The sequence below is a fragment of the Sturnira hondurensis genome, unplaced genomic scaffold (genome assembly GCF_014824575.4).
Source record: "Sturnira hondurensis isolate 20B ecotype Veracruz unplaced genomic scaffold, ASM1482457v3 Scaffold0006413, whole genome shotgun sequence".
Taxonomy (NCBI): Eukaryota; Metazoa; Chordata; class Mammalia; order Chiroptera; family Phyllostomidae; genus Sturnira; species Sturnira hondurensis.
Genome location: NW_028079044.1, coordinates 49,988,112 through 50,000,398, shown reverse-complemented (window position 1 = coordinate 50,000,398; position 12,287 = coordinate 49,988,112). Strand labels below are relative to the sequence as shown.

The 12,287-nt window shown below is 50.1% G+C and overlaps 1 protein-coding gene across 4 annotated transcripts in view; it reads right to left on the bottom strand.

Annotated features, from left to right (window-relative positions):
- The window catches only part of KHDRBS3 (KH RNA binding domain containing, signal transduction associated 3), a 116,038-nt gene that overhangs the window by 18,539 nt on the left and 85,212 nt on the right, over positions 1-12,287 (bottom strand). For all 4 annotated transcript variants that reach the window (XR_005066841.1, XM_037048594.1, XM_037048595.1 and 1 more), the window contains one exon: positions 7,224-7,306. Coding sequence is in view for 3 of the 4 variants with exons in the window: in XM_037048594.1 (XP_036904489.1) it covers positions 7,224-7,306 (83 nt within the window). In the remaining variant the exon portion in view is untranslated. The remainder of the gene's footprint in view (positions 1-7,223; positions 7,307-12,287) is intronic.

The window sequence follows — 12,287 nt, the reverse complement described above, 5'->3', positions numbered from 1 at the left end:
CCTTTAGCCTAACAACAGCCCTGTGAGGGGCCCCCTTCCCCGGGCCAGGGGAGGTCACGGGCCCCCGGGGCACTGTAGCCATCTTCGGAGTATCTATCTGCAGGTTTATTCTGTGCTCGGGGCGGCGTCTGTGCTTTCCGCCCTGTCCACACAGCACCGTGGGGGCAGCGTGTTGGCCGAGAGCTCGCTCGCTGCCTCATCGGCGCAGACGGCCTCCTTCACAGCAGCTGGGCCGAAAGGAGTTGGACCAAGTCGGGTGAAATACGTTTGGCAAACATTTTACAAGGCATGATTAAAAACCCTTCACTCCGGCCAATCTTCATCCCCTTTGAACGTCTGAAAGTGCCAACCCTGATACGACTCAGCAGTACCTTCCAAATGGTAGTTTTACTGCCATTTAAATGGCCACAACTTGAGTTAAACAGCAGGTCATTTCCAAAGTGAAAATCCCCAACTTCTTCCAGACAGGCCAGCTCTGGAGAGGACAGTGCTGGGTGTATCAGACGAGAGCAGCCAGCACACGCGGCAGCGAAGCAGAGGACAGGGCTGGGCAACGGGGTCTCTGTCTCGCTGCTTTCCGTGGCATCGGCGTCGAGGACGCACCCCGAGTGCCCATCCCCGCAGCTCCCTCCGACAGCTTCCGCCAGGCTGCTTATCGGGATAAAGGGGTACTGCTCTGTCCCCAAAACAGGTCGATGGCTTTGTATTCCGAAAACATCTTCTCAGCTAGACCCTGTGTGCAGAGTCCGACGGAGGCCCCGGTCTAGTTCCCGGCAGCTGTGCCTTCTGGAGAACGTGGCTGAACACCCCAGCCCTCAACGGCTGCGCGTGAGAGGCCGAGCGTGCAGGCCCACCATGGAAACACGAGAGAGCACACAAAGGACACGGGCGGCTGAGTGCCGGACTTAATAGATCCTCCAAAACTGGCAGCTATTATTTCTCGTTTCTTTTCTCCAGTCACTGTCAAGTGTTTTCACAAAAATCATAGTGATTTTGGAGGACAAAGTGAAACATGCTCTTGAAGAGCAGTCAAACCACACAGTGCTGTGGGGCGTTAGCGTGTCAGTGTTACAGCTGTCCAGGCACTGGTATTTCCACCACACACCCAGCCACCTCCGTGCGCTGGGAGGGTTGTTAGCACTTGTTTGAATCCCTCCTGTTCCACTTCTTTATGTCACTAAAGGAACCAAATGTTTCTTTGGAGAGCTTGCAACTACTCAGAAACACAGACCAAACTATTGTGATTTTTGTAAATGAAAACTGCATGTAAGGTGTGTGCACAAAGCCTGGAAAACGAGCGGAGCGACTGCTGTGGCCACGCTCACCAGCGTGCCCTCTCACAACCACCTCTTCTGCGTGGTGGGCGCCCCTGAAGCCCACCTTCTGCAGCGGATGTCTGGAACTCGATGCAGTATCCTGTAAGCTGCAGTCACCATGCTGCAAACTGTCATTATTAGGATCGCAAACAAGGCAGCAAGTGAAAATGAATCCCTTACTTTAGAACAAAATGAATCTGTTTCCAAAGGGTTTCCTGGAGCAAAAACCATGGCTTCTGTGAAGGCTCCAGTCCTGTCCAGGGAGGGGCAGGTCCCGGATGTCAGGGGTCCCTTACCACCTACTCTTTCTTATTCACGAGAGCCAGTCAGGGGCTGCACACCCACAGGAAGTCATCGGTAACTATTTTGAGCCCATGGATACTGGAACTATTCCAATACTGCAAAGAAACAGCCGTATTTCTGTGCACGGAGGCCGTGGACAGCTTGTTACTCATTAATCGCACGAAGTCAGATAAACAATGCTTTGTTCTACACAACAATATCAGTGCTATCAGGATCGGTACAGAAATCAATGGGGAAATGTGGCTGAACTCCACCGAATTCTCCAGCACTCCGAGGGGACTCTCATTTGTGCTCTCACTTTAATGCAAGATATTTGAAAGCTGGTGGGGGGGCGGGGGGCAGGGTGGATTCCTAATCTGTAAAGCCCCCTGAGAAACTGTTGTGTCTGCAGCAAAGCTCCCACGAAGCGACTGCCCTCACGAAGCTGAACAGTCAGCCCTGCAAGGAGCCTCGCCCACAGCGGGTGCCACGCCCAGGCCAGCCTGCCACCCTCTGTCCTGCTGTACCTGCCTTCACTGAACAGGGGCGGCTCACCTTCCAACCCCAGGACCACAAGCATGGGCCCTGACCAGCTGCCTGGAGAGAAGCCCCCACCAGGCACCACTGCCCAGCTCCTGGTGGACCTTTCCCCACAGTCCTTCAGATGGACTGGTGCCTGCTTCTGCAGACCACGCCTGGAGAGGGGGCTATTCAGTCCCTCTGGAGCTGCAGGGGGAGGGCAGGGCCCAGGTTCCCAGCGCGGAGCTCCCCCCGGAAGTCGCCTCACTGAGTCCTCTGGCCTAGCAGGGCTCATGAACGGCCCGCCTCCCTCCACCCGCTGCTCAGGGACTGTGTGCTCTCCCGCCTCCTGCAACCTCCTGCAACCTCCAGGTCACCTCTACGGCACCAACTCAGGCAGGGCTGACCAGGGAGAGACAACTTGCCCAAAGTCACAGGCTCAGTGAGTGTTGAAGCTGGGATCGGAGCCCAGGTCTGTCAGACATGTGGCCACTACAGCATGTCTGATGACCCCTGTGCTCCGGGAAAGCCATCCCTGAACCAGCAGCTGTGACAGCATGTGGGTAACACATATCCTGTGGCATCGACAGGCCCCACGTCACACACACACAACATCCGAAGGGACACTTTAAAGGACGAGTAGGAGGGGGCACCCCCGAGTCACTTTCTGCAGTAGGAGAGCTGACTGGCTGGCCCCTGTGGGCCCCAACCACAGACTCTGCCCCATGTGGGGTGCCGGCGACACAGCCCGGAGCTTTACCTCTGGGCTCCCGAGAAAAATCTGCTATTTCAAGTTTTCTAGTGACTACGTGGAGGGAAGGAACAAGGAACAGGCGGAATTCATCTGAGTAAGATACGGACTTTACATTCTCTGGGGCGTGGTGCGTGTTTTCCACTTGCAGCACCTCCGGACTTGGACTGGCCACCAAGGCCACACGCCGGTGGCCACTGTGGTGGACAGAATGCACTTCTGCTCGGCCCAGAGAACACTTCCACAACAGCTTTGCCATCTACGAGGAGACCACGTCAAGAATTCTGCAGCAGGAGTGAACCACATCAACCACAACCGGGAACGTACTTCCAAGTGGTGAGAGAACTGCTGACACATGAAATGTGTGTGACAGAACCCGAGTGTGAGAATCGGGAACGTTAGCCTGCAGGACACCGGTGCGACATGGAGCTACGCATCTATTACTGAGTGACGACCACGTCTGTTTGCTCTTTGCGAGGGGTGTTATTTGCCCAAAGGATCTCACGTAAAACTAGAAAAACCAAGCTCTTCGCTTCACTCATCTTGGCAGCATTAACACGCAGGATCGGTGGTGTCCTTAGGGCTCATTAAACAACTTCCAGTCGGATGGGGACAACACTACCAGTTCAGATGGAGGTAGACTCCTGAGGGGCTTGGAAGCACCACCAAGTTTTCGAGTTTTGAGCTCTGTCCATGGGACACACCAACAGAAGGGGTTCTGGCAGCGGAAATCAACCCCTAACACGAGGGGAGCTGCAAGGCAGCAGAGCGGAGGACAAGAGAGAATGCTCTGGGCCAGCGTGGATTTGAACCACTGCCTGGCCTGTGGGTTTGCGTAAGAGACTGAGGCTCTCTGAGCACACGCCCCGGACTGGCATGCTGAGACCAGGATTTTGCAGAAGGCCAGGGACTGCCTGCTCACAGGGAAGGGAGAATTCCTGTGACGTCCTTGGAACGTACCAAGCACCGAGTAAATGCTCCGTCACTGGAGGTAATGGCGACTGGGATTTTTCTCCACTTTGACCCTGGAGATGATTCGAATGGTTGCTCTCCTGAGTTATAGTAGAAATTTCTAATTCAGGGACATACGGCGGCGTACTTAAACCAATATTATCATGTAGGCATCTTATGGACCAAATTGCGCCCCGACCCCTGAGATCCTACATTTTAGCCCTAACACCCAGCACCTGGAAATGTGACCCCGTTGGGGACAGGGCCTTCAAGGACATGATGAAGTCAAAATGAGGCCTGGCCTGGGGCCTGGTCCAAACTGTCTGGTACACTCATAGGAAAATTTTTTTAAATTCTCACCTGAGGACATTTTTTCAATGCTTTGAGTGAGAGCAAGAGAGACTGAGAGAGAGAGAGAGAGAGATATCAATCAGTTGCCTTCTCGTACGTGCCCCGACTGGGATCAAACCTGCGACCTTTCAGTCTGTGGGACAACACTCCCAACCACCGAGCCACACCCACTGGGGCCTGAGGGGAGGTCTGGGTGCACAGAGGGACAGCAGAGGTGCGCGCCCAGAGGGCCCTGGGAAGGCAGCCACCAGGAAGTCACGGAGAGAGGCCTCCAGAGAAACCACGTGCCACACCTTGGTCTCAGACTTCCAGCCTCTAAACTGAGAAAGTCCTGTTGCTTGAGCCTGCGGAAGGGTGGGCTGGCAACCCCAGCAAAGCAGCCCAGTGCGCAAACCACTCCCGCTTCCAGCCGCCACTGAGCGGCTCCATCCGGTCTGCAGCACAGCGCCTGACTGCCCAGGACGGCCGCCACTGTGAGACAGGCGGGCCCAGGCCCGACTCCTCCGCCCGCATGCTACGTGGTCCTCGGCAAGTTACCCAATGCCTGTGAGTCACAGTTTTCCTTTAAAAGGACTGACATCGACTTCGCAGCTCATGAGGATTACATGACTATTCAGAATGCCTACCAATGGTTTCCGCACCCACAGAGGCGTGCGTGCGGTGCTCACACCAGCCAGGTGCTCCTCCAGGGAAGAGGTGCTGAAATGCTCACTGCGAACCCGGCAGGCAGGCTGCTGTGGCCTTCAGGGCCGTGGCCCCCACCGTGCAAAGGACGCATCCTGTGTAACGCGCCAGCCTCTAAATGGGCTCTGCTGCCCCAAGACGGCCCCTAACTGATGTCTCTGACCCAAGTCTAAACGCCCCACTGCCCTCACCTGATCTTCGCAGGTCCCCTCGTGCTGCCCTGGTGGCAAGCCTCAGTCACCGAGGTGGGGATGCGCAGTCGGTCCCTCCCTCTCCCAGCCATCCCAGTCCCTGTGCTGGACAGCAGGGTGATGGGGTGACGGGGTGATGAGGTGATGCAGACAAACGTGCTCCCTGTTCCCGCCTCTGGGCCTTGCTCCTCCTGCCCGTGAAGTGGGCTGCCTTGTCTGCCCCCTGCTGACACCTGCTCATTCTTCAGGGCTCAGTGAGATCCCCCATTTTCCCAGCCGCACTCAGCACTGTCTTCTTCCAGAAACACTGAATTTTCCCGCAGAACTCTCGCAGGGTCACCACACCACTCTGCCATTTGTTCCCTTCTGGTCTGTGAGTCCTCTAAGGAGACAGACTCCATCTCAATGACCTTCCTGCTCCAGGCACTGAGCTTGGTGCCTGACGCACAGCGGAGTTTCAGTGAATGCCGGCCACATGCACAGCATTCATGTTTATTCTGACAAAGCAGTAACTCGCCTTTGAACTCAGACAGGTACCAGGCAGGGTTTGAACAGACAGGTGCTTTGCTTTGTCCACTCGATCCTGAGATAGACAGGGGTTTTGGATCCTGAGATGCACACAGCATTCATGTGCATGTGGCCGGCATTCACTGAAACTCCGCTGTGCATCAGGCACCAAGCTCAGCCCTGAAGGGTGAGGGCTGGTGNATACTGTGGACTGTGTGCTTATTCTGACAAAGCAGTAACTTGCCTTTGAACTCAGACAGGTACCAGGCAGGGTTTGAACAGACAGGTGCTTTGCTTTGTCCACTCGATCCTGAGATGGACAGGGGTTTTGGATCCTGAGATGCACACAGCATTCATGTGCATGTGGCCGGCATTCACCGAAACTCCGCTGTGCATCAGGCACCAAGCTCAGCCCTGAAGGGTGAGGGCTGGTGATCAAGGACATTCACGGGTCCTCGCGGCTTAGAGCAGAACGGCCGCGTCGGGTTTCCAGTCTGGGCCCACATTCTGGGTTTGCCTTTCACTTCTCTGAGCCTCGATGTCATCATCAGACAGATGGAGATGCATCAGGTCCCTGTGTGGTTTTTTTTTCTTTTTTGGCAAAGTCCCTTATCTTCTGGTCTGCGCCCCTTTCCTTGATCGATGCCGCCCCACACTGTCTGTGAAGCGCTGGATGCTTCGGGGAGGTCCTGTGAGCAAGGCCCCATCTGAAGGTCACAGGAGCTGCGCCACGTGGACCGGGCCGGCAGCTCTGAGACGCAAACACGGCGCAGGAGGCTGCGCTAACCCAGACGGCAGACGGCGTTTGAAGGGTTCCTGGCTGTTACAGGTAATACAAGGAAACACCTTGGCAGGAGGACACACAAAACGCACTGAAAAACCCCTGTCCATCTCAGGATCGAGTGGACAAAGCAAAGCACCTGTCTGTTCAAACCCTGCCTGGTACCTGTCTGAGTTCAAAGGCAAGTTACTGCTTTGTCAGAATAAGCACACAGTCCACAGTATTAACGCTTCGTAAAGCCAGGATTCTGTTTCGTGTCTGTCCATCCTTATTCCCCACTGCGAATTTTAAACACAAGGCAAGAGGATTCTAGGCATTTAGGGAGACATTCTGAATGGAATGGACACTGATTTCAGACATGTGTCACCAGTGGAGGTAACAATACAGCTATTTTGCCTTTGATAACATTTATTTCTGAATGAAAACTTCTGTAGAGAACGAATGCGAACTAACTCATTATTAATGGGAATCCAAAGTTGTTAGAAAACAGACACATGTCTGCTATGAAACGGAAATGTTCTCACTCTGAAAGAAAACATTTGGTGCTTTCTTCCCCAGGCACGGACCATGCTGGGTGCGCATGCACTTCCGAGGGGAGTTGGGGCCTTAGGACGTGAAGGACCAGGCTTTGCAGACACATTCCTCCTCGGAACTCCGACGTGTGTTTCCCCGGCCTCGCTGCTCGCACCCTATGGGGACTTTGGGGGACGAGCACACGCTGGCTGGTGGGACAGGAAGTGTTTCTCCCATTAAAGCAAACCCAAGCAAAGCAGGCCCCATCGGAGGGGCCTCCCAGGCCGGTCACCAGCGTCCTGGCCCCCGAGGGCGCAGACGTGGAAGGAAGGGCACACGGGCGGTTCTAGGGTCCAGTCACGCAGGTGGGCTCTTACCTCTGGGCGGGGGTGGTGTAGCTGTGGTCGTAGGAATCGTAACTCTGGTCGTCGTACGTGGCGCCGTATCCGTCATCGTAGTCCTGCAACAGAACAGGACAAGCACAGACACGTTCAGAGGAACGCCTGGAAAGAACGAGGCATTCTGCTCTCAGTGAGTCCTTATTAATTCAGCTAGCATTGATTGAACAATGCATCCAAGTACAGTGAAGAAAAACACAACAGAGACATCAGTGAAAAATGACCGGGTAAGACTCTCCAAAAGCAAGAGACAACTGGCAAAAACAGTCAGAACCAACATTGTCACAAGTCTGGACATTAACCACAGGTTTGCAGAGACCTAGGGAGCATTATTATTACTTTTTAAAAACGGCCCAATCTTGGTCTTGTGATGTTTTCACTTGTCCTAGCCCCAGCCCTCACTGCTGGTGCTGCGGCACCTTGAACTCCAGCAGCCACGATCACCAGGGGAACAGTCGGCTGGGGGCCACCACAGGGGGCAGAGCTACATCAAAACGGTATCAAGCGGGGATGTCTGTATCTGAGAGCACTGGGACTCATCCCATGAAAACCCCTTTTCTCTGGGCGCATTTGAAGATAGCAATCAGAGGCAGTTACGTAAAATTTCTGCTGCCCGAGGTGGAGAGAAACTAGAGCAAACAACAGGCTAACAAGAAAAAGTGGGGGAATGAGATGTCCGTCCACCTGGGCTTCGAAACGCTCTGACCGTCCCGGGAATCTGAAAGACCGTGTGCAAGCACAGTGTCGGGGGCCTGCCCAGGAGGCCTGACTAGGCCCTGCACTCTCTCCCTGCGCCGCCCTGGAGGCTCCAAGTGAGAAAGAAAGACAAAGCTGAGGCGGAGTTAATTGTAAGCTGACTGGTTGCGCAGCGAAGACATGCTCCCACCAGCGCCCATATGCTCTTGGCGAGGACTAGGGACGTAGTTTCCAAGCACTCGGCAGAATCTGTCCAGTCATTAGCTGACCACTAAGGCGACACAGTGACAACCCACAACAAATACAGACTTCATGATACTCGTTTGAAAAGGCCGTTAGACCAAAATAAAAACAAAAAAGAAATCCTGTGGGGGCAGGAGAATTTGATTTCCAGTTGACACATTATACTCAATGTCCAGTTTTAAACAAACAAACAAAAAAAGATGGGATGTGCAAAGAAAACTGAAAGCATAATCCACACACAAGGAAACACATAAGCAATAACAATGGGCCCTGAGGAAGCTTAGACATTGGACTTACGAGGCGAGACTTTAACTCAGTTGTTTGGAATACGGGGTCTGGCAGAAGTTACGCTTGCTTGAGTGTGGCTGGTAGAGTGACAAACTAATTTATAACTTTAATTTGAACACTTCACCTAAAATGTCAGATGGTGTGCCTGGGTGTGATATATGTTACAGAATGACATGCTTGTGATTTTGTAGTAGAAGATTTTGTAATAAACACTGGGGCCTATTTGTGCCGGACCCTGTGCATTCAAGGAACGAAGGGAAAACCTGTGTCTAAAGAGCTAAAAAGAAGTATGAGAACCATGCCTCACCAAAAAGAAAATACTGATATAAATAGAGGGTATGACTTTTGAAAATTCAAAGAAATTCTTGAATTGAAAAGCGTAGCAGCAGACACTGAAGACTCACCACAGAGGTTTGGCAGCGACATGACTAGACAGAGGAACAAACTAGTGAACCTGAAGACAAATCGATAGACACTGTCCAGCCCTAGGGAGAGGGGAAAAATGAGGAGAATACACAGGGTCTCGGAGACCTGCAGGCCACCAATCAGACAGGGACATACGTGCATGGAGCTACCCAGAAGGTGAAGAGAAACAGGAGTAGAAACATTATTTGAAGAAATAATGGCTTAAAACCTCCCAAATTTGTTTTAAAAAAATGTTATTCTACACGTCCAAGAAGCTCCACCAATCCAAGTAAGACGAACTCAAAAAGGCCCTCACCTGGACACATTATCTTCAAAACACTGAGAAGAAAGAGAGAGGAAAGTGGGCAAGAGCGAGGCCGGCTTTCGTGCACACGAAGATCCAAAGCTGACTCCTCAGGAGGAGCTCTGGGGCCAGAAGACAGTGAGACTGTAACCGCCAAGTACCAAAGCAGAAAGACTGTCAACTAGGAAATAGGTATCTCCAGCAAAAGTATCCTTCAAAAAATGGAACTAAGATATTTCCAGCTAAGCAAAAACCGAGAGAACGCAGAAACAGAGACATGTTCTACAAGAAATACAAAGAGGGGTTTGTCAGGTGAGTGGCAGGTCACTAGAGAGCAACTTGAGTCTACACCAAAAAAACATCGGTACTTGGAAGACAGGAGAAACGTATTTCTGTTGTAATTTTTTCTTCTATCTTATTTGAAAGACAATGGCATAGAGAAATAATTATAAATCTGCACTAATAAGCACACGGTGCATAAGGCTGTAATTTGTTTCGAGAGTAACAGCACACAGGTGGAGGTGAGAATGGACCTGAATACAGAGAAGCAAAATTCTCGTGTGCTGTTGAAACTAGGTTGGTACAAATCTGAAAAAGGCTAATACAAGCTAATGTGTACATTGCAATCAGCCGGACAGATTAAGGAAATAAAATATTTTTTAAAAACTAGAAAAAGAAATGACAATAGAATTGAAGTGATGCAGTAAAAAGATCTATTCAACAGAAAAGGAGCTAGTAAGGTATAAAAAAGACATGACATACAGAAAATGTAGCAAAGTGGCGGATGTCAATCCTATCTTACCAGTCATTACGCTAAATATAAATGAATTAAAAACCCAATTCAAAGGCAGATATCGGCATCCCATTAAGAAACGTGATCCTAGCACGTGCTGTGGACAACAGACCCACTCCAGACTCAAAGGTCAAACCGCATGGAAAGAGAGCAGGCGGAAGGAAATACGCCACGGAAACGCCACCAAGGAGAGAGGCGCCGCGGCCCCACTAGGACCAGACAGAACCAGCTCGAGGGCAGAAATTGGTAGCAGAGACAGGAGGACAGTTACTTACAGAGATACAGGGGTCAGTCTAGCAAGAAGATGAAATAATTACAGAGGTGTATGCGTGCATAGTCACCATAAGCATTTATAACACCAACTCGGCCAGCATGGAACGGACACAGAGGGAACCGAAGGGAGAAAGGCAACGCACCCACACTCGCTGGGAATCTCACTGCCACACCTTCAATGACAAAGGAATAAACAAAACTAGGAAAGAAACAGAAGACCTGGACAATAATACTACCCAAATTCCAACTAAGAGACACGCATAGGACAGGCTACCCAATCAGAGTAAGAAGACAGAATCTTTCCAACTGCACTTGGAACGTTCTCAGCGACACATGGGAAACTCCCCAGAACAGACCATGTGTCTTCCCAACTCAAAACTGACTTCAAAGCTCAGTGGTCAAAACGGATCCACAACACAGAATTGAGTGAATAAACTCTTACATTTGTGTAAGTATCTGGAAGGAATGAAAAATTACACACATTCATATGAAGATCATCCAGCAAAATGCCTAACGTGTACTAAGGCGATCCGGTGGTAGGTGGGATAATCGTTTTAGTAACTGGTGTGTAATGAATGGATATGCACAGAAAAGAATGAATTTGCACTGCTACCTCCTATCACATACAGAAATAATACAAAGTGCATCATATGTACAAGGATGCCACTAACATCATTAAACTCTAAGAAGAAAACATAGGCACAAAGCTTTGTGACACTGGATTAGTCATTTGTTTCTTAGATGTGCCAGAAAAAGCACAAACTGCCTAAGAAAATACAGATTAAATGAACTTCATCTAAATTTAAAACTTATACATCACAGTACACCAGCAAGAAAGCTAAAAGGCAACCAATACGATAGGAGAAGATGCTTGCAAATCGCGTATCTGATAATGCTCCAGTGTCCCTAACACACAAACAACTCGTACAACTCAGCAGTTTAAAGACACCCAACAACAGCAAAGACTTTCTCCTAGCTCGACCACAGACAGGCTTCGAACAGAGAACATTCTGCAGGTGTGGTAACAAGCACACTCTGGTTATTTTTAAAGTATTATAGGAGTCAAAAAAGGCCAGAGAAATAGCCACTCTGTAAGGTCACACTGGACGGTCACACAGTGGCACTTCCATCTGTTGCAAATGTGGAACCTGTCCTACCACTGACTTCCACGTTTCTGGGGACAGTAAACTACTTCGTGACTTGAGATTTATTAGTATCTAATTAATATTCAATAAACTAACAGTGAACCATCTCAGAACATAAGTATTACCAATGCTGATGATAGCATTAATCACTTCCACCGGACCTCCTGAAGCAGCGAAATGTGGAAAGAGGAAGGATGTGGAGTTAAATGGGGCTCCGTAATTGACTATCGACGATTTCGGGTGGGCTCATTCACCTGGAATCTGATCCTTTACCTGTAAAATGTGAATCCTGGTTTGTACACCTTGATGAGATGAGAACTCACCATATTTTGCCATATAAAATGCACACTTTTTTTGCCCACATTTTTTTAAGGAAAAATAAGGATGCACATTATACATGGGTAGTACTAACTCTGTATCTACCTTCTACAATGTGTAAATATTGTACATTTGTTACCAGTACATAAAATTTCTTGTACCATATGTTGAAAAAATAAATGCTAAAATTCCTTTATAATATAAAAAACAAGTATCTACATATAAATAAAAATTTTAATTAAAAATTAAAACACAAGATTTTTTTCCTGGAAGTTTGGGCCCAAAACACGCGTGCACATTACACATGGGAGCACATTCTACACAGCAAAATACAGTATAGACACCTGTATGTCTGTTCCAGCAAAATGCCTGCTGTGTGTACGAACTCCATGAAGGCAGCTTATATTGTGGATCATTGGAGAATCACCCACGCAGGCTCTCTGCTGGATTTAAAAATGACACAGCTCCGAATGAAGAAGCCACCACACCAGCGAGTACGAGCCCAGTGACTGACCTTTAGAGGGATTACCTTATTTTCTTTTCAGAAGTATCTACTGAACATTAGACCTCAAGTTCAT